The 19,150-nt window shown below is 35.9% G+C and overlaps 1 protein-coding gene across 1 annotated transcript in view; it reads right to left on the bottom strand.

Moving 5' to 3' along the window:
* The window catches only part of OPHN1 (oligophrenin 1), a 414,559-nt gene that overhangs the window by 332,207 nt on the left and 63,202 nt on the right, over positions 1-19,150 (bottom strand). The window contains exon 3 of the mRNA XM_054695894.1: positions 1,836-1,931. Coding sequence (XP_054551869.1) covers positions 1,836-1,931 — 96 coding nt within the window. The remainder of the gene's footprint in view (positions 1-1,835; positions 1,932-19,150) is intronic.

Below are 19,150 nucleotides of genomic sequence, written 5' to 3'. Positions count from 1 at the left end.
ATTGTAGGTTCTGGCTTTAGGACTCCTTGTAGTATTTTTTGGAGTGGGGGTTTAGTTGTAATGAAATTCCGGAGTTTCTGTTTGTCTGGGAAGGTCCATATTCTTTCTTCAAAGAGGAAGGAGAGCTTGCGGGATAGAGAATTCTTGGTTGGCATCTGTTTTCTTGGAGTCTGTTGACTATGTCCCTCCACTCTCTCCTTGCCCGTAGTGTTTCTTCGGAGAAGTCTGATGTCAGCCTGATTGGCTTTCCTTTGAATGTTATCTGTTTCTTCCCGCTTGCCAGCTTCATTATTTTTTCCTTGTCCTGGATTCTTGGGAGCTTTACTATTATGTGTCTTGCTGTATTTTTACTTTCGTCGTGGAAGTTTGGTGTTCTTCTTGCTTCTTGTGTATCAATTTTCAGCTCCTTCTTCACATTTGGGAAGTTCTCTTCAATTATCTCTTTGAATATTTTCTCTGTTCCTACATCTCTCTCCTCTCCTTCTTGTATTCCTATAACTCTTATATTTCCTTTCCTCATGAAGTCAGATAGTTCCCGAAGTCTTTCTTCGTTCTTTTTCCTTCGTACTTCTCTTTCCTTTTCTGTTTTGGTTCTTTTTATTTCTGTGTCTTCAAGATTACTTATTCGTTCTTCCATTTCATCTATTCTGCTTTCATTGCTTTCCCCAGAATTCTTTAGTTCTTCCATTAATTCTTTTGATCTCCTGCATTTCTTTTACTTCCCTCTTTAGGGACTCAATTTCATTCTTCTGACCATTGTTTTCCCTCTCTAGGGACTCAATTTATGCAGAAATATCTTATCACAGATAACCTCATACTTTTATATATAACCCATATATACTACAATGAACATTTATTAATAACACTACATTAATACATTTTAGTTATGGAGTTCATAAATAAAACTATCTTCTAATTTATTTCAGAAACATTACATCATTCACAACAGTGCTAGTATTTAATGTACTCATAAAGTAAGTGCTTTTCAGTAATGCTTTAACTCAGAAGTCACCAAATGTCTTCTTAAACGGTCAGAAGGCAAATATTGTAGACTTTCTAACCACTCAGTCCTTGTACTACAAAAGCATTCATAGACAGTACTTAAAGAAATAAGTGTGGGTACATTCCAACAAAAGTTTATTTACAAAAAAAGATAATGGCAGGATATCTCTCAGAGCCCAAAGTCTTACAGTTTGCCGATGTCACTTTAACTTCATAACAACTAATACAATGCAAAGTTCTTTTTATTTCCACTGCCTAATCTACCTCTTTGCAGCATCCTTGAAAGACAAATATTAACCACATTTTACAGAGGATAAGTCTAAGTCCCAAAGAAAAGAAATAGCTTATCCAAGATCACACAGTTTATAAAGCAATGTGTTAAATTCAGTTCCCAAGGGAGATTTTAAATTTCTGGCTGCCTGGAAAGGTGAACATTTGAAAAGGCTAGTTTTAAACATTCTAAGGGAGTTTGTTCTTTAGAAGAATCATACTCTGAATCATTGTAGGAAATAAAGATCATCAGTCTTGAATTTATCTTCCTCAAAAATATCTATTTTTTTTATGTATTAGGTTCTCTAAAGAAAAAAATATCCCTGCACACTGAGTCAAAAGACTTCAGTGAAGGTAGAAGTCAGATCTTTTGATTGCTTTTAAGAAGTAAATGGACCAACAAGGAATTTGTCTGTATTCTTCTTAAGCTATCTCCTAGGGTTTTATCCTGGGCCCCAGGCTGTGAAAATGCCCAAGTTCTCTGTTTTGCACAATCCGAAGAGGCTGCATGACTTCAGACATGTCTCAACGGGCACTTGGTCACATGTAGTTTGAAGGCTTACCGATGTTAATCTCGTCATCTGTCAGAGTGTCTCCAATGAAATCAAACTGAAAGGACTGCAGCGTCTGGGAAAATTTCTGAACAGCTGAGGAATAATCTGCAAAGAAAGGAGAAAGGTCAACACTGCTGTCTTTTGTTTTCTTCATCTCTCTTAGAACAGATAGGAAGAAAGCAAAGAGAAGTGCTTCAGGCAGGTAGCAACTTACATTTAATGAAGTTAAAAAATGATATTGATTTCTTCATCTCTCTTAGAGCAGATAGGAAGAAAGCAGAGAAGTGCTTCAGGCAGGTAGTAACTTACATTTAATGAAGTTAAAAAATGATAAGACATGCAGTAGAAGACTTCAGCAATTGAGGCGATACATTGAAGAGAAAGGAAGGCAACTTAGTGAATTCCACCTTTTAAGGTATAAGACATGTTTTAACTCATATGTTCTCTAGTCTATTCTATCCAAAGCCTGAAAGATCTAAAGTATGTAATTATACTCCTAAGAGAGTCTTAAGCATTTTTTGACCACCCACTATAAGCTTTCTCACCTCTCACCATGAAAATATCCATAACCATTCCACAAACAAAAAATTAGCTCAATTTTATAGATGTGGCATTCAAGGTTCCATGCATTAGCTTGCAGAGCTGGAATAGAACACAGGTTGTCTCCTATTCCACGGTCTTTTCCATGACAATGCAAGTACCAACTGGACATCCTGAATATTAATCAGATAGCAGCATGGGTTAGGATATCTGGCAGAGGAACAAATTAATTTGTTCACAGAGAATTCACCAAGGGACCTAAACTAAATAGGCAATAAATGAAAAAAAAAAAGACATTTTGCAGCAGGGACCTTCTTTGGTGGAGACTGTGAAACCAGCAGAAGGCTCCCCGAGGAGCCAGAGGTAAGCTGGGAGGCTTGCCCATGCCAGGCGCCTTCTAGCCTGCAGTCCCAGCCCAGAGGGGAGCAGCACCCACCGCTGGGGCAGACCGGGCATGCAGGGGAGCGCGTCCCCGGCACCGGCATTTGCAAGCAGGGACCTTTTTTGGTGGAGGATGTGTGAAACCAGCAGAAGTCCCCCAGAGGAGCCAGAGGTGAGCTGGGAAGGTCGCCCAAGATGCCGGCCAGTACCAGCAACACAGTGTCACAAGGAATACGGCAAATTAGAAAACAGGCAGTACGGAATAGAAAAACCACATGCAACCCAGCAACTCCTCAGCAAAAAAGCACAGGACAAAAAGAAAACCATCTACCAGATTGCAACGACAGTAAGTTGGAAGAACTTCTGAGCCTTCCAGATAGAGAATTTAAAACTGCTGTGATTAAAAAACTGACAGAAGTCATAAAGGAAAACAATGATAAGGGAAAAATAATTAATGACCAGAAGAATGAAATTGAGTCCCTAAAGAGGGAAGTAAAAGAAATGCAGGAGATCAAAGAATTAATGGAGGCACTAAAGAACTCTGGGAAAGGCAATGAAAGCAGAATAGATGAAATGGAAGAACGAATATGTACTCTTGAAGACACAGAAATAAAAAGAACTAAAATAGAAAAGGAAGGAGAAGTACGAAGGAAAAAGACCGAAGAAAGACTTCGGGAACTATCTGACTCCATGAGGAAAGGAAATATAAGAGTTATAGGAATCCCAGAAGGAGAGGAGAGAGATGTAGGAACAGAGAAAATATTCAAGGATATAATTGAAGAGAACTTCCCAAACGCGAAGAAGGAGCTAAAAATTGATATACAAGAAGCAAGAAGAACACCAAACTTCCATGACGAAAGAAAAAATACAGCAAGACACATAATAGTAAAGCTCCCAAGAATCCAGGACAAGGAAAAATAATGAAACTGACAAGAGGGAAGAAACAGATAACATTCAAAGGGAAACCAATCAGACTGACATCAGATTTCTCTGAAGAAACACTACAGGCAAGGAGAGAGTGGAGGGACATAGTCAACAGACTCCAAGAAAACAGATGCCAACCAAGAATACTCTATCCCACAAAGCTCTCCTTCCTCTATGAAGAAAGAATATGGACCTTCCCAGACAAACAGAAACTCTGGAATTTCATTACGACTAAACCCCCACTCCAAAAAATACTACAAGGAGTCCTAAAGCCAGAACCTCAGAGGGACGAATAACAACAAAAGGCGGCCAAAGAAAGTTATTAAAAGAATAAATAAATAAAATCAAAGGAAAGACAAACACAATGGCAAATACAGATGCTAACATATCAATACTAACTCTAAATGTAAATGGACTAAACTCTTCAATAAAAAGACACAGAGTCACAGGCTGGATTAAGAAACAAAAACCCAACCTTTTGCTGTCTCCAGGAAACACATTTAGCTACAAAAGATAAAAATAGGCTCAAAGTTAAAGGATGGAAAACAATTCTACAAGCAAATGGACAAAAAAGAAGGCAGGAACAGCTATACTCATATCAGATAAAACAGATTTCAAACTCAAAAAGATAAAAAGAGACCCCAGTGGTCATTAAATTATGATCAAGGGGACAATGCTTCAAGAAGAAATAACACTCATTAACATATATTCACCAAACGAAGGAGCACCAAAATATATCAGAAAACTATAGGCATCTCTGAAAACAGACATCAGAGAAAACACATATGTAGTGGGAGACTTCAACACATCATTATCAACAAGGGTAGATCAACAAGAGAAAAAAGAAGTAAAGACACTAAAGCTCTAAATAAGGATATAGAGCGCTTGGGCTTAACAGACATCTATAGAACACTAAACCCAAAAAAATCTGAGTATATATTTTTCTCAAGCACACAAGGATCATTCTCCAGGATCGATCACATACTGGGGCACAAGACAAACATCAACAGATACACCAAGATTGAAATCATACCAACCATCTTTTCTGACCATGAAGGCATCAAACTAGAAATAAACCATAAAAAAAAGGGCAAGGTACTCTCCTACCTCATAGAGATTGAAACCCACACTACTGGAAGTCCACTGGACTAACGAGGAAATCAAAGAAGAAATTAAAATATTCCTTGAATTGAATGACAAGGAGGACACCAATTTCCTAAATGTATGGGATGCAGCAAAAGCAGTAATAAGAGGAAAATATATAGCAATAGATGCTCACATCAAGAAACAAGAAAGAAGTCAAAGAAACAACCTAATCTCGAAGCTCAAAGATCTAGAAAAAGAACAACAAAAAAACCCCAAAACCAGTAGAAGAAAAGAAATAATAAAAACCAAAGCAGAAATAAATGAAATTGAAACTAAAAAAAAAATCCAAAAGATCAATGAAACCAAGAGCTGGTTCTTCGAAAAAATAAATAAAATAGATAAACCCCTAGCCAGGCTCACAAGGGAAAAAAGGGAGAAAGCACAAATAAACAGGATCGTAAATGAAAGAGGAGAAATCACAACGGACACAGCAGAAATCAAAAGAATAATTAATAACTACTATGAACAGTTATATGGAAACAAATTCAACAATCTAGACAAGATGGATAAATTCCTACAACTCTACAATCACCCAAAGCTTGATAAAGAAGAAATAGATCATCTAAACAGACCAATTACAACTAGCGAAATTGAAATGGTAATCAAAAACCTCCCCAAAAACAAATGCCCAGGACCTGATGGATTTACAAATGAATTCTACCAAACATTCAGAGACGAATTGGTGCCTATCCTTCACAAACTCTTCCAAAAAATTGAGAAGGAAGGTATAATACCTAACATGTTCTATGAAGCCAACATTACACTAATACCAAATACGAACAAGGACAACGCAAAAAAAGAAAACTATAGGCCAATCTCCCTAATGAACATTGATGCAAAAATCCTCAATAAAATTTTAGCTATCAGAATCCAACAGTGTATCCGTAAGATAATTCACCACGACCAAGTAGGATTCATTCCAAGGACACAAGGATGGTTCAACATCCGAAAATCAATCAACGTTATCCAACACATCAACAAAAAGAAATATAAAAACCATATGATAATATCAATAGATGCCGAGAAAGCTTTCGACAAAGTGCAACACCCATTCATGATAAAAGCCCTTGAAATTCTTGGGATACAAGGAACATACCTCAACATCATAAAAGCCATTTATGACAAGCCAACAGCCAGTATCATTCTCAATGGTGAAAAGCTGAAAGCATTTCCATTAAGATCTGGAACAAGACAAGGATGTCCACTCTCACCACTGCTTTTCAATATAATACTGGAAGTCCTAGCCAGAGCAATAAGGCAAGAGAAAGACATCCAAGGAATCCAAATAGGAAAAGAAGAAGTCAAACTATCACTATTTGCAGATGATATGATAATCTACATAGGAAACCCCAAAAATTCCATAGAAAAACTAATTAAACTCATCAATACTTTCAGCAAACTCGTCAATCAGTTCAGGCAGGATACAAAATGAACATGCAAAAGTCAGAAGCCTTCCTATACACTAACAATAAATCTGAAGAAGAAGAAATGAAAAAAAAAAAAACAATCCCCTTTACTATCGAAACAAAAAAAAAATCAAATACTTGGGAATAAATCTAACAAATGAGGTAAAGGACCTTTACAAAGAAAACTATAAAACACTGTTAAAACAAATAGAAGAAGACACAAAGAAGTGGAAAGATATCCCCTGCTCATGGATTGGGAGAATAAACATGATTAAAATGGCCATCCTACCAAAAGCAATATACAGATTCAATGCTATTCCAATAAAAATTTCAATGTTATTCTTCAAAGAAATAGAACAATTATTGATGAAAATCATATGGAATCACCAAAAACCCCAAATAGCCAAAATTCTCCTGAAAAAAAAAGAAGGGAATGGAGGCATCACACTCCCAGACTTCAAACTATACTACAAAGCCATAATCATCAAAACTGCATGGTATTAGAACAAGAACAGACACACAGACCAATGGAATTGAATAGAAAATCCAGAAATAAACCCACAGATCTATGGTCAACTAATCTTTGACAAAGGAGCAAAGACTATGCATTGGAGCAAAGAAAGTTTGTTCAATAAATGGTGCTGGGAAAACTGGGTCGCTACATGCAAAAGAATGAAGCTTGACTACTGCCTCACACCATACACCAAAACCAACTCAAAATGGATTAAAGAACTAGACATAAAGCCTGAAACCATAAAATACATAGAAGGAAATATAGGCAAAACACTACGGATATGCACATCAAAGACATCTTTACAGACACATCACCCAAAGCAGTGATAGTGAAGGCAAAGATAAACAGCTGGGACTTCATCAAATTAAAGAGCTTCTGCACAGCAAAAGAGACAATAACAAAAACAAAGAGAAACCCCACCAACTGGGAGAACATTTTTGCACCCAACACTAATGATAAAGGACTGATCACAAAAATCTGCAAAGAGCTGATGAGACTCAACAACAACAAAGAAAATAATCAAGTCAAAAAATGGGCAGAAGAGCTAAAAAGTAACTTCTCTGAAGAGGAAATGCAAATGGCCAACAGGCATATGAAAAATGTTCACCATCACCGTCATCAGGGAAATGCAAATCAAAACACCATGAGATACCATCTAACACCAGTGAGAATGGCACATATTAAAAAAAACTAGCAACAACAAATGTTGGCGAGGTTGTGGAGAAAAAGGAACTCCCCTGCACTGTTGGTGGGAGTGCAAATTGGTCCAACCACTATGGAGAGCTGTGTGGAGATTTCTGGACCTACTAAACATAGAGCTTCCATATGATCCAGCAATTCCACACCTAGGTATTTACCCAAAGGACACAGAAACATCAATTCCAAAGAGCACCTGCACACCTATGTTTATAGCAGCACTGTTTACAATAGCTAAGCTTTGGAATGAACCCAAATGCCCAAAAATAGATGACTGGATCAAGAAGATGTGGTACATATACACCATGGAATATTACTCATCATTCAAAAATGATAAACACACGCAATTTACAGCAACATGGATGGCGCTAGAAGGGATCATGCTCAGCGAAATAAGCCAGAAAGAAAAAGAAAAATATCGGATGGTCTCACTCATAGCAGGAATCTAGAAAACTTAAATAAGGGACCAGGAAAATGAATATCTATAAGAAAGTGAAAATCATAATCAACAAACAATAATGAACCAGAGACACTTTATGAGGGGAGGGGAGTGGGGGGGAGGAATTGGGGTCAAAATAAAGGGGTTGCAATTGCTTGGGGAATATAAAAATTAAAAAATTTAAATAAAAAAAAAATGTAAACCAACTGTATGTACCTCCATAAACATAATTTGGAAAAAATAAAAAAAATAGTATTATGACCACACAAATGTTTTCATTTGGGGTCATGATTTTGAGTTTTATTATCAAAGTTTAATAATGATATAACAATTAAATCAAAAATTAAGAACACTTTTGGAAAATCACCTATTTTTGAAAAATTTTAAATGTGACCTTCAGCAACAGGTCCAGCCAAACTCTCCACCTCATTGCTCCAAGAGTGGTTCTCAGGCCATCATAATCATCTAAGAATTGGATGGACAGACACAATTGCAGGTCACTCCACAGACCTAATGAATCATAAAGTGCATTGTTATATGACCCTTAGGTAATTCCTATCTAAAGTTTGAGGATCATTGCTTTACCAACTAAAGTAACCCACTAGACCATATTCTAGGAAATCTCAGGCTCGCTGGCTATTTTTGGTTCCCTTTACCTATTTCCTCCCAACTCAGTTTCATCATCCCCCAGCATAACCAGAAACACAGGTTTATTGAGACTGTTTGCTCCCAGGCTAACAGAAAGGGTGCAGCATCACCTTCCAATGAAAGGTGCATTCAATTACTTTTAATGAAAAGCTATGATGATTAAGCAAAAACACAATAAAACGTGCTCAGGCATTTGGTTGGAACATACTAACCTGCCAAGAATTGTATTACCATCTTGTCTATGTCCCATTTCCAGAAGTACTTACTTTCAATATTTAGAATCTTAGTTTGAACACATCATTGCTGGTAATTGTAACAACGATAATAAAAGGCTTAGCAAACATTGGGGACTGCAGACCAGGTTACCATGACTTGCCAAATTATCACACTTTAGAATCACCTTTTTCATGTCAAATCTAGGTACATTAATGTGAGAAGATCATGTACACCATGCCTCCACCATTTCATCAGTAAAGAGAACACAAAACTGCATTCACATTTGTACATTACTTTTCTCTGGCTTCTTCGGCAAGCAGAAGAAAAGTGCAAATTCAGAATTCCCAAAATGCTCTCTGTTTCACTCAAGGAAATGAAATAAAAATATTCATTCTTTATTGACCTTACACACACACCAGGATTTCTTAAATCTTATTTGTGACAACCAAATAGATTATTTCATTCCTCTTCTATTTTTTATTATATTAAATGATTTTTAAAGTTTATTTATTTACTTTTTTAATTGAGGTAGCATTAGAATCCCCCCATCAGGTATCACCACCATACTGCACCCATCACTAAGTCACTACCACCATATTCCACTGTTATTCCTTCCCTCTTTGGTCTTATTCCTCTTCTAAAACTATCCAAACATTTCAGAAACCACAAATACTATTATTTTCAACATTTGTAGCATTTTTATTTGTAAGCAAAGGCATAGAGTAAGATAGGATTTTCATACATTGCCTTTTTATTATTTGCACCAACGTTTTCTCTTCTAAGACTTATGGCATTCAAAACACTACCTACGGCACAGACCTTGAAAAAAGTTTATGAAGGACTTTCCACAATATTCTTTCTTACTCCTCCCATCTACTCAAGGATAGGTATTACTATCTTCACTTTATGAACAAAAAATGAAGCAATGTAGACAATCACAGTCACAAATATGAACAAGTATACATTAAAAATGCTTCATTGGAAGGTCTCATATACTCGGCTAATTGTACTCAGGGAAATGCCAGGGAAGACTGGGATATTTTAGATAAATGAGTTGGGTAAATTCTGGACCCCGTGGAATTGACAAATAAAATAGAAATGCTTGTCATTTATGGGATATTTACTTCCTTAACATCCTAAAATCTATTGTATGACTCTAAATCATGTAAGTGCATTGTTTTATCCTCCCCAATAGGTCTGCCTCCATGTCCACTAAGCAACTATCTCTTAATTTTTCAAGTTAATGTTAAGGGTTTCCTTAGCATTATCCCTTATTCTTTTCTACTTTATTCATGTGTCTTTTCTGATGTTTTTCCCTCACATACTCATGTTTAAATGTGGTTGCAATTGCTTTTAAGGTAATTGAAGCTTTCTGGGAACAAGGCAAATATAAACAGAATTATTTAATTAATGTATAAAAACCAATTTGTTTATCACTTTATCACTTCCTTGGAATCACACAGAAAATATCCTTGGTCTAATTTATTCAGGCCTACACAATGTTTTAGAAATTCATCCTTCTGTAGCTTTTTCTTTTTGTTGCTGAGAAATAATTCCATTGTTTAAACATAATTCATTTATCTATTCATGGACATTAATGTTGTTTTTAATTTTTCACTATTATGAATAAAGTTGCTATAAACATTCATGTATAAGCCTATCTAGGACATATGTTTTCATTTCTCCCTGGTAAATGCCTAAGAATACAATGAATGGGTTATATGGTAATTTGGTAAGTATATTTTAAACCATCTAAGAAAACGTCAGACTGTTTTCCAAAGTGATTGCAACATTCTGTATTTCTATCATCAAAATGTGAGAAATTTCAACTGAACCACCCATTTTCCAGCATTTGGTAATTTACTTTATGATTTAATTTTAGTCATTCCAGTGGGTATATAATGTTATTCTACTGTAGTTTTCATTTGTGTTTTCCCAATGATTAATGATGCTGAGTATCGTATGTACTTTTGGACATTTGTATTATATTTTTTATATAAAGGATCTGTTCAAATATGTTATTTTTTTTATAATTGGGCTGTCTTCTTATTATTTAATTATAGGATTTCCTTATATATTCTAGATACAAGCATTTAGTCATATATATGCACTGCAAATGTTCCCTAAATTAGTCTTAATATGAGAGCAGTCTATTCATGACTGAATTTGTATAAGACTGGTGACTTTTGATATGAAGGAAAAAAAAATCAAGAGTATTTTTTAATTTTCCTTGCACAGGTGTTTAATCTTATTGTTAGGTTTATTCCAAGTATTTAATTTTTTGGTACAATTGTAAATGGGATGGTTTTCTTAATTTCTTCCTCTTCAGGTTGATTGTTTGCATACAGAAAGGCTACTGATTTTTGTGTATTGATTTTGTAACCTATTATTTTGCTAAACTGTTTTAGTGTTTTAATTAGTTTTCCATGTATTTGTTAGGGTTATCTCTATATATTATCATATCATCTGTTAAAAGAAAGAAAGGAAGACATAAGGAAATGGAAAGACATCCCCTGCTCATGGACCGGAAGAAATAACATCACCAAAACTAACATCCTATCTAAAGCAAATTAAAGATTCAATGAAATTCCAATCAAAATCTCAATGGCAGTACTCCCCAGTGGTGCAGCAGTTTTTTTGAGCGCTGGGTTGCGAAGCTGCCCGCAGCCACTGCAGCACTGGATCGATCCCCAGCTGCTCCCAGGCCATCGGAGGAGGCTCCCACATGGCGCGCAGACCTCTCCTGCCACCCACTGCTCCCCTCAGCAGTATGCTTCGGTCCTTCTGTCTGCTCTGCTCCCAGCACTGGCTCTGGTGAATTCTCTCACCATCCCAAGAATCTGACTGTACCCAGGGTTGTATGTATGTATGTATGTATGTATGTATATATGTATAAATAAATAAATAAATAAATAAATAAATAAATAAAATCTTTAAAGAATATTTGCTTCTTTGTAGATTTTTGTGATCAGTCCTTTATCATTAGTATTGGGTGCAAAAATTTTCTCCCAGTTGGTGGGGTTTCTCTTGGTTTTCGATATTGTCTCTTGTGCTGTGCAAAAGCTCTTTAATTTGATGTAGTCCCAGCTGTTTATCTTTGCCTTCACTATCACTGCTTTGGGTGATGCGTCCATAAAGATTTCTTTGAGGTGCATGTCATGTAGTGTTTCGCCTATATTTCCTTCTATGCATTTTATGGATTCAGGTCTTATGTCCAGTTCTTTAATCCATTTTGCATTAGTTTTTGTGCATTGTGTGAGGGAGTAGTCAAGCTTCATTCTTTTGCATGTAGCGACCCAGTTTTCCCAGCACCATTTATTGAACAAACTTTCTTTGCTCCAGTGCATATTCTTTGCTCCTTTGTCAAAGATTAGTTGACCATAAATCTGTGGGTTTATTTCTGGATTTTCTATTCAGTTCCATTGGTACAGGTGTCTGTTCTGGTTCCAATACCATGCAGTTTTGATTATTATGGCTTTGTAGAATAGTTGGAAATCTGGGAGAGTGATGCCTCCATTCCCTTCTTTTTTTTCAGGAGGGTTTTGGCTATTCGGGGTTTTTGGAGGCTCCATATAAATTTCATCAATATTTTTTTCTATTTCTTTGAAGAATGACATTGAAAATTGTGTTGGAATAGCATTCAATCTGTAGATTGCTTTTGGTAGGATGGCCATTTTGATAGTGTTAATTCTTCCAATCCCTGAGCAGGGGATGCCTTTCCATTTTTTTTGTGTCTACTTCTATTTCTCTTAACAGTATTTTATACTTGTCTTTGCATAGATCCTTTACTTCTTTTGTTAGGTTTATTCCCAAACATTTGATTTTTTTTCTATAACGAAAGGAATGGTTTTCTTGATTTCTTCTTCTTCAGACTTATTGTTTGTTTACAGGAAGGCTACTGATTTTTGTGCTGATGAGACTCAACAAAAACAAAGAAAATAATGCAGTCAAAAAATGGGCAGAAGAGCTAAAAAGAAACTTCTTCAAAGAGGAAATACAAATGGCAACCAAACATATGAAAAAATGTTCAACGTCACTTGCAATCAGGGAAATGCAAATCAAAACTACAAAACTACCAGTGAGAATGGCACATATTTTAAAAACTAGCAACAACAAATGTTAGCAAGGATGTGGAGAGAAAGGAACTCTCCTGCACTGCTGGTGGGAGTGCAAACTGGTCCAACCACTGTGGAGAGCTGTGTGGAAATTTCTGGACCTACTAAACATAGAGCTTCCATATGATCCAGCAATTCCACTCCTAGGTATTTACCCAAAGGACACAGAAACATCCATTCCAAAGAACACCTGCACCCCTATGTTTATAGCAGCACTATTTACAATAGCTAAGCTTTGGAAACAGCCCAAATGCCCAAAAATAGATGACTGGATCAAGAAGATGTGGTACATATATACCATGGAATATTACTCAGCATTCAAAAAAGATAAACACATGCAATTTGCAGCAACATGGATGGCGTTGGAAGGGATCATGCTCAGCAAAATAAGCCAAAAAGAAAAAGAAAAATACCGGATGGTCTCACTCATAGCAGGAATCTAGAAAACTTAAATAAGGGACCAGGAAAATGAATAACTATAAGAAAGTGAAAATCAAAATCAACAAAAAACTATGAACCAGAGACACTTTTTGGGGGGTGGGGGGCGGGAGGGGAGGGATTGGTGTCAGAATGGGGCATTTGCAATTGTATGGGGGAATATAAAAATAAAATTTATTATTAAAAAAAAAAGAAACTATCTGGTACTGTGCTTTGTTTGATTGCACAATTTTCATTACTATTTCAATATCCTTACTTGAAAATGGTCTGTTCATATTTTCTATTTCTGTATGATTAACTTTTAGAAGGTTGCGTGATGTTAAGAAATTCCATTTTTTCTACATTATCCAATTTATTGATATAAAGATGCTCATACAAGCTCTAATCATTCTCTCTATTTCTGAGATGCCAGTTTCAGCTTCTCTTTCATTTCTGATTATATTTGTTAGAGTTTGCTCTCTTCTTAGTGAGCCTAGCAACAAAATTGTCTGCCTTGTTTGACTTTTTAAAGAACCAGCTCTTGTTTTCATTGGTCTTTTGGACCTGTTTTTTTTTTTTTTAATTATTTTATTTCACTTATTTCTGGTACAATTTTATTATTTCCTTCCTTATAGTACTTTTCATTTTCATTTGTTCTATTCTGTTATTTAAAGTATAAAATTATATTATTAATTTGAGACATTTTATTTCTTAAGACAGTTTTGCTATAAACTTTCTTTTATTACTGTTTTGCTGTCTCAAGAGATTCTGAAAGCTTGTGTCTTCATTTTAATTTGTCTCCCTGTATTTGTTTTTAATTTAAATTAAGGCACTGATTGACTGATTGATGTATTTAGATAACATTGTTTTCCAACACTGTACATGATTTAAGGAATAGATTCTCACCTCCTTAGATATGTGTTACCACACAACATTCACAATCAAATCACCATAAGTCCTTTGATCTAAACCATTGCACCACCTCCCCACATTGCACACACTTTCATCCTACCTTACTCCTAGGAGCCTTAATTCTATAGTAATAGTTCTAAGGTGTGTTTGGATTTAGTTTTGTCACATACTTTGTTTTCTTTTTCTTGATATTATACATATAACTGAAATCATCTGGTAGTTGAATTTCTCCTTTGAACTTATGTCACTCAGCATAATACTCTCTAGTTTCATCCATGTTGTTGCAAATGGCAAATTGTAATCATTTTTCATAGCTGAGTAGTATTCAATTGTGTATAAACATGGCATCTTCTTAATACACTGCTCTTTTGTTGAGTACTTACGTTCTTTCTATGGCTTGGCTATTTTAAAAAGTGCTGCAATGAACACAAGAGTGTATCTATCCCTTCAAATTAGTAATGTTGTATTATTCAGGTAGATATCTAAGAGTACAAATGCTGGATTATATGGTAGATCTATTTTTTAATATTTTGAGGAAACTCTATAATGTTTTCTATAGGGGTTGGACAATTACATACCCACCAAGAATATAATAGGGTTTGGGCCTTCCCTGGTGGTGCAGCGGTTGAGCGCTGGGCTGCGAAGCTGCCCTCAGCCTCTGCTGTGCTGGTTCCATCCCCGGCCACTGGAGAGGGTCCCACATGGCATGACAGACCTCTCCTGCCATGCCCAATGCTCCCCTCAGCAGTGTAATTCATCAGTCTGCCTGTTCTATTCCCCGCTCTGGCTATGGTGAATTCTCTCACCCTCCCATACTTCTGACTGTACCCAGTGCTTGCATAAATAAATAAATACATCTTTAAAAAAAAACAAAAAAAAAAAAAAACAGAATATAACAGATAACAGTGTTCCTTTTCTTCCAAATCCTTGCAAACAGTGTTACATGAATGTTATATTTTTCTGATGTACTATCTATTAATCATTGTTCATCCCTGTCTTTTAGTACCTTTTTAACAGTAAGTTAATTTTATCTGATGTAAGTATGGCTGTCCTTGTATGGTGCCAGATGCTTATAAGATTTTTCCATTCATTTACCTTGAACATCTGTTTATGTTCCAAGCTGTCTCCATGTATTTTTTGACTTATCTTTTGACACCTCTTTAAGCAAATACTTACTCAGTATCATGTTGTTTACTTTCTACACATTGTGATGTTCCCCCCAATTTCTTTGTATGGTTGATTTCTAGTTTGATACCACTGTGATCAAAGAAGGCACTTGATATTATTTCAATATCTATTAATTTACTGACACTCATTTGTGAAACAACATGTCTATTCTTGAGAATTTTCTTTGTGAACTTGTAAAGAATGTGTACTCAGCTTTTTGTGGGTGGAGTACCTTATGAATACCTACAAAGCCTGTCTGGACCAATTCCTCATTTAAGGCTACTGTTGGGAGATTTCATTTTGTTAAAATGACAATATTACCCTAAGCAATGTGAAGATTCAGTACAATTCTTATCAAATTCTCAATTGCATTTTTTTACAAAAATAGAAAAATCTATCCAGGGAAAACCAAAACTCCAAAAATAAACTTGAAAAAGAACAAAGCTTTAGGACTCATACTTCTTTATTCAAAACTCTCTTGAAAGAGTATTTTAGTGGCATAAGGACAGATATTAGATCAATAAAATTGAATGCAGGGCCCAGAACACAGCCCAGATGTTAACTGATTTGAATCAAGGGTGCCAAGATAATTGTTTATGGTAAGGTCTTTGCAACATGTGGGTCTATGAAAATTGGATATCCACATACAAAACAATAAAGTTGGAACCTTACTTTATACCACATGGGAAAATTAATTCAAAAGAGATCAAAGACTTAAATGTATGAGGACTATAAAACAATAGGAAAACATATAGTAGAAATGTTCACAACATTATTTTTAACAATATTTTGACATACCTCCAAAAGTATATACCACAAATTAAAATACCTCTAAACAGTACTAGGCCCTCCTGACTGGCCATTTTGGAGCAGATATCTTTGCATTCAGGACCCACCTAGACTGTCTGGAATGGGGAAAGTGCTGCCCCCACAGCCAGAGGTGAGCTGAAAAGCCCCAACAAGCCAGTCCTAAACTGGCCACCAGTACAAACCCAGAGAGGAATCCAGCCACAAACGAGGTAGGCCATGGGTGCAGGGAAGTGCCCTCCTGACTTGCCATTTTAGACCAGGTATCTATGCATCCACACCCACCTAGATGGCATGGAACAGAGAAAGGTCTGCACCACAGCCAAACGTGAGTTGAAAATACCCCACAAACAAGGCCCCACCCGGCAAGGAGTCAGAGCTCAGAAGGGGCTCCAGCAATTTGGAGCCCAGTGAGCGACCCAGCCACGGGCAGGGCAGTCTGTGGAACTGCATGACCCACCTCTGGAATTAAACAAATTCTAAAGGAAGAGATTTTCTGTGACAGTGACCAATAACATATTTATAGTACCACTGCCCCAATGGACTACTGGCATAACAGTTTTTGACTCGATTTGACCACTAGTGTCCAACATCCCAGAAAGAGCACACCACAAAGATGCCGGGCAGTACCAGTGACACAGTGACCAAACACATAGGATAAATTAGAATACAAGCAGCAGGAAGAAGAAAAACTACAAGCAACCAAGCAAGTCCTCAATGAAAAGACACAACACAAAAAGAAAATCACCCACCAGAATGCAAAAACAGTGACTTGAAAGAACTTCTAAACTGTCCAGATACAGAATTTAAAATTGCCATGATTAAATAACTGACAGAAGTCATAAAGGATAACTGATAAGGGAAAAATAATCAAAGATCAGAAGAACGAAATTGAGTCCCTAAAGAAGGAAGTGAGAGAAAAGCAGGAGATGAACAGATAAGTGGAGGAGCTAAAGAACTCTGGAAAATGTGAAGAAAGTAGAATAGATGAAATGGAAGAACGAATAAGTACTCTCAAAGACACAAAAATTAAAAGAATCAAAACAGAAAAGGAAAGAAACATACGAAATAAAAAGAATGAAGAAAGACATTGGGAACTATCTGACTCCATGAGGAAAGGAAATATAAGAGTTATAGGAATCCCAGAAAGAGAGGAGAGAGACATAGGAACACAGAAAATGTTCAAGAAAATAATTGAAGAGAACTTTCCAAACATGAAGAAGGAGCTAAAATAGCAAGAAGAACACCAAACTTCCAGGACGAAAGGAAAAATACAGCAAGACACATAATAGTAAAGCTCCCAAGAATCCAAGACAAGGAAAAATAATGAAGCTGACAAGAGGGAAGAAACAGATAACATACAAAGGAAAACCAATCAGGCTGACATCAGACTTCTCCAAAGAAACACTATTGAAAAGGAGAGAGTGGAGGGACATAGTCCACAGGCTCAAAGACGACAAATGTGAACGAAGAATACCCTATCTTGAAAAGCTTTCCTTCCTCTATGAAGAAAGAACAAGGACCTTCCCAGACAAACAGAGACTATGGAATTTCACTATGACTATACCCGACTCCAAAAAAATACTACAATGTGTCCTAAAGCCAGAAAAACAGAGGGTTGAATAAGAATGAGATAACACCAAAAAAAATTAGTTAAAAAATAAATAAAACCAGAGAAAAGTCAAACAAAATGGCAAAAACAGACACTAACATATCAATATAAATTCTAAACATAAATGGACTAAACTCTTCAATAAAAAGACACAGAGTCAAAGGCTGGATTAAGAAACAAAACCCAACCTTTTCTGTCTCTAGGAAACACATTTAACTACAAAAGATAAAAATAGACTGAAAGTGAAAGAATGAAAAAAAAATCCTATAAGCAATAGACAAAAAAATAAGGCAGGAACAGCTATACTTATATCAGATAAAACAGATTTCAAACACAAAAATGTTAAAAGAGACCCAGACGGTCAATACATTATGATCAAGAGGACAATACTTCAAGAAGAAATAACACTCATTAAAAAATACTCACCCAATGAAGAAGCACCAAAATATATCAGACAACTATTTTCATCTCTGAAAAGAGACATCAGAGAAAACACATATGTAGAAGGAGATGTCAACACACCACTATCAACAATAGGTAGATCAATGAGACAAAAATAAGCAAGGACACTTAAGCTCTAAATAAAGATCTAGAGCTCACAGGCTTAAGAGACATCTATAGAACACTAAACCCAAAAAAATCTGAGTACACATTTTTCTAAAGTGCACAGGGACCATTCTCCAGGATCAATCACATACCGGGACACATGACAAACATCAACAGATACACCAAGACTGAAATCATATCAACCATCTTTCTGACCATGAAGGCATAAAACTAGAAATAAACCATAAAACGAAGGCAAGGAACCCTCCAACTTCATGGAGATTGGAACCAACACTACTGGAAGACCACTGGCCTAATGAGGAGATCAAAAAAGAAATTAAAAAATATTTTGAGTTGAATGACAATGAGCATACCAATTTCCTAAATGTATGGGATTCAGCAAAAGCAAAAATAAGATGAAAATATATAGCAATAAAGGATCAAATCAAGAAATAAGAAAGAACTCAAAGAAACAACTTAATCTGACATCTCAAAGAAACAGAAAAGGAACAAAAAAAAAAAAAACACTAAAACCAGTAGAAGAAAAAAATAATAAAAATTAAAGCAGAAATAAATGAAATAGAAACTAAAAAAACCAACCAAAAGATCAATGAAACCAAAAGCTGGTTCTTCAAAAAAATAAATAAAATAGATAAACCCCAAGCCAGGCTCACAAAGGAAAAACGGGAGAAAGCACAAATAAATAGGATCACAAATGAAAGAGGAAAAATCACAACAGACACAGCAGAAATCAAAAGAGTAATCAGAAACTATTATGAACAGTTGTATGCGAACAAGCTCAACAATCTAGAAGAGACAGACAAATTCCTACAATTTT

Source organism: Talpa occidentalis, unplaced genomic scaffold (genome assembly GCF_014898055.3).
Source record: "Talpa occidentalis isolate TD23 unplaced genomic scaffold, MPIMG_talOcc4v2.1 talOcc4.15, whole genome shotgun sequence".
Lineage (NCBI taxonomy): Eukaryota > Metazoa > Chordata > Mammalia > Eulipotyphla > Talpidae > Talpa > Talpa occidentalis.
This window is presented reverse-complemented; position numbering and strand designations above follow the sequence as displayed.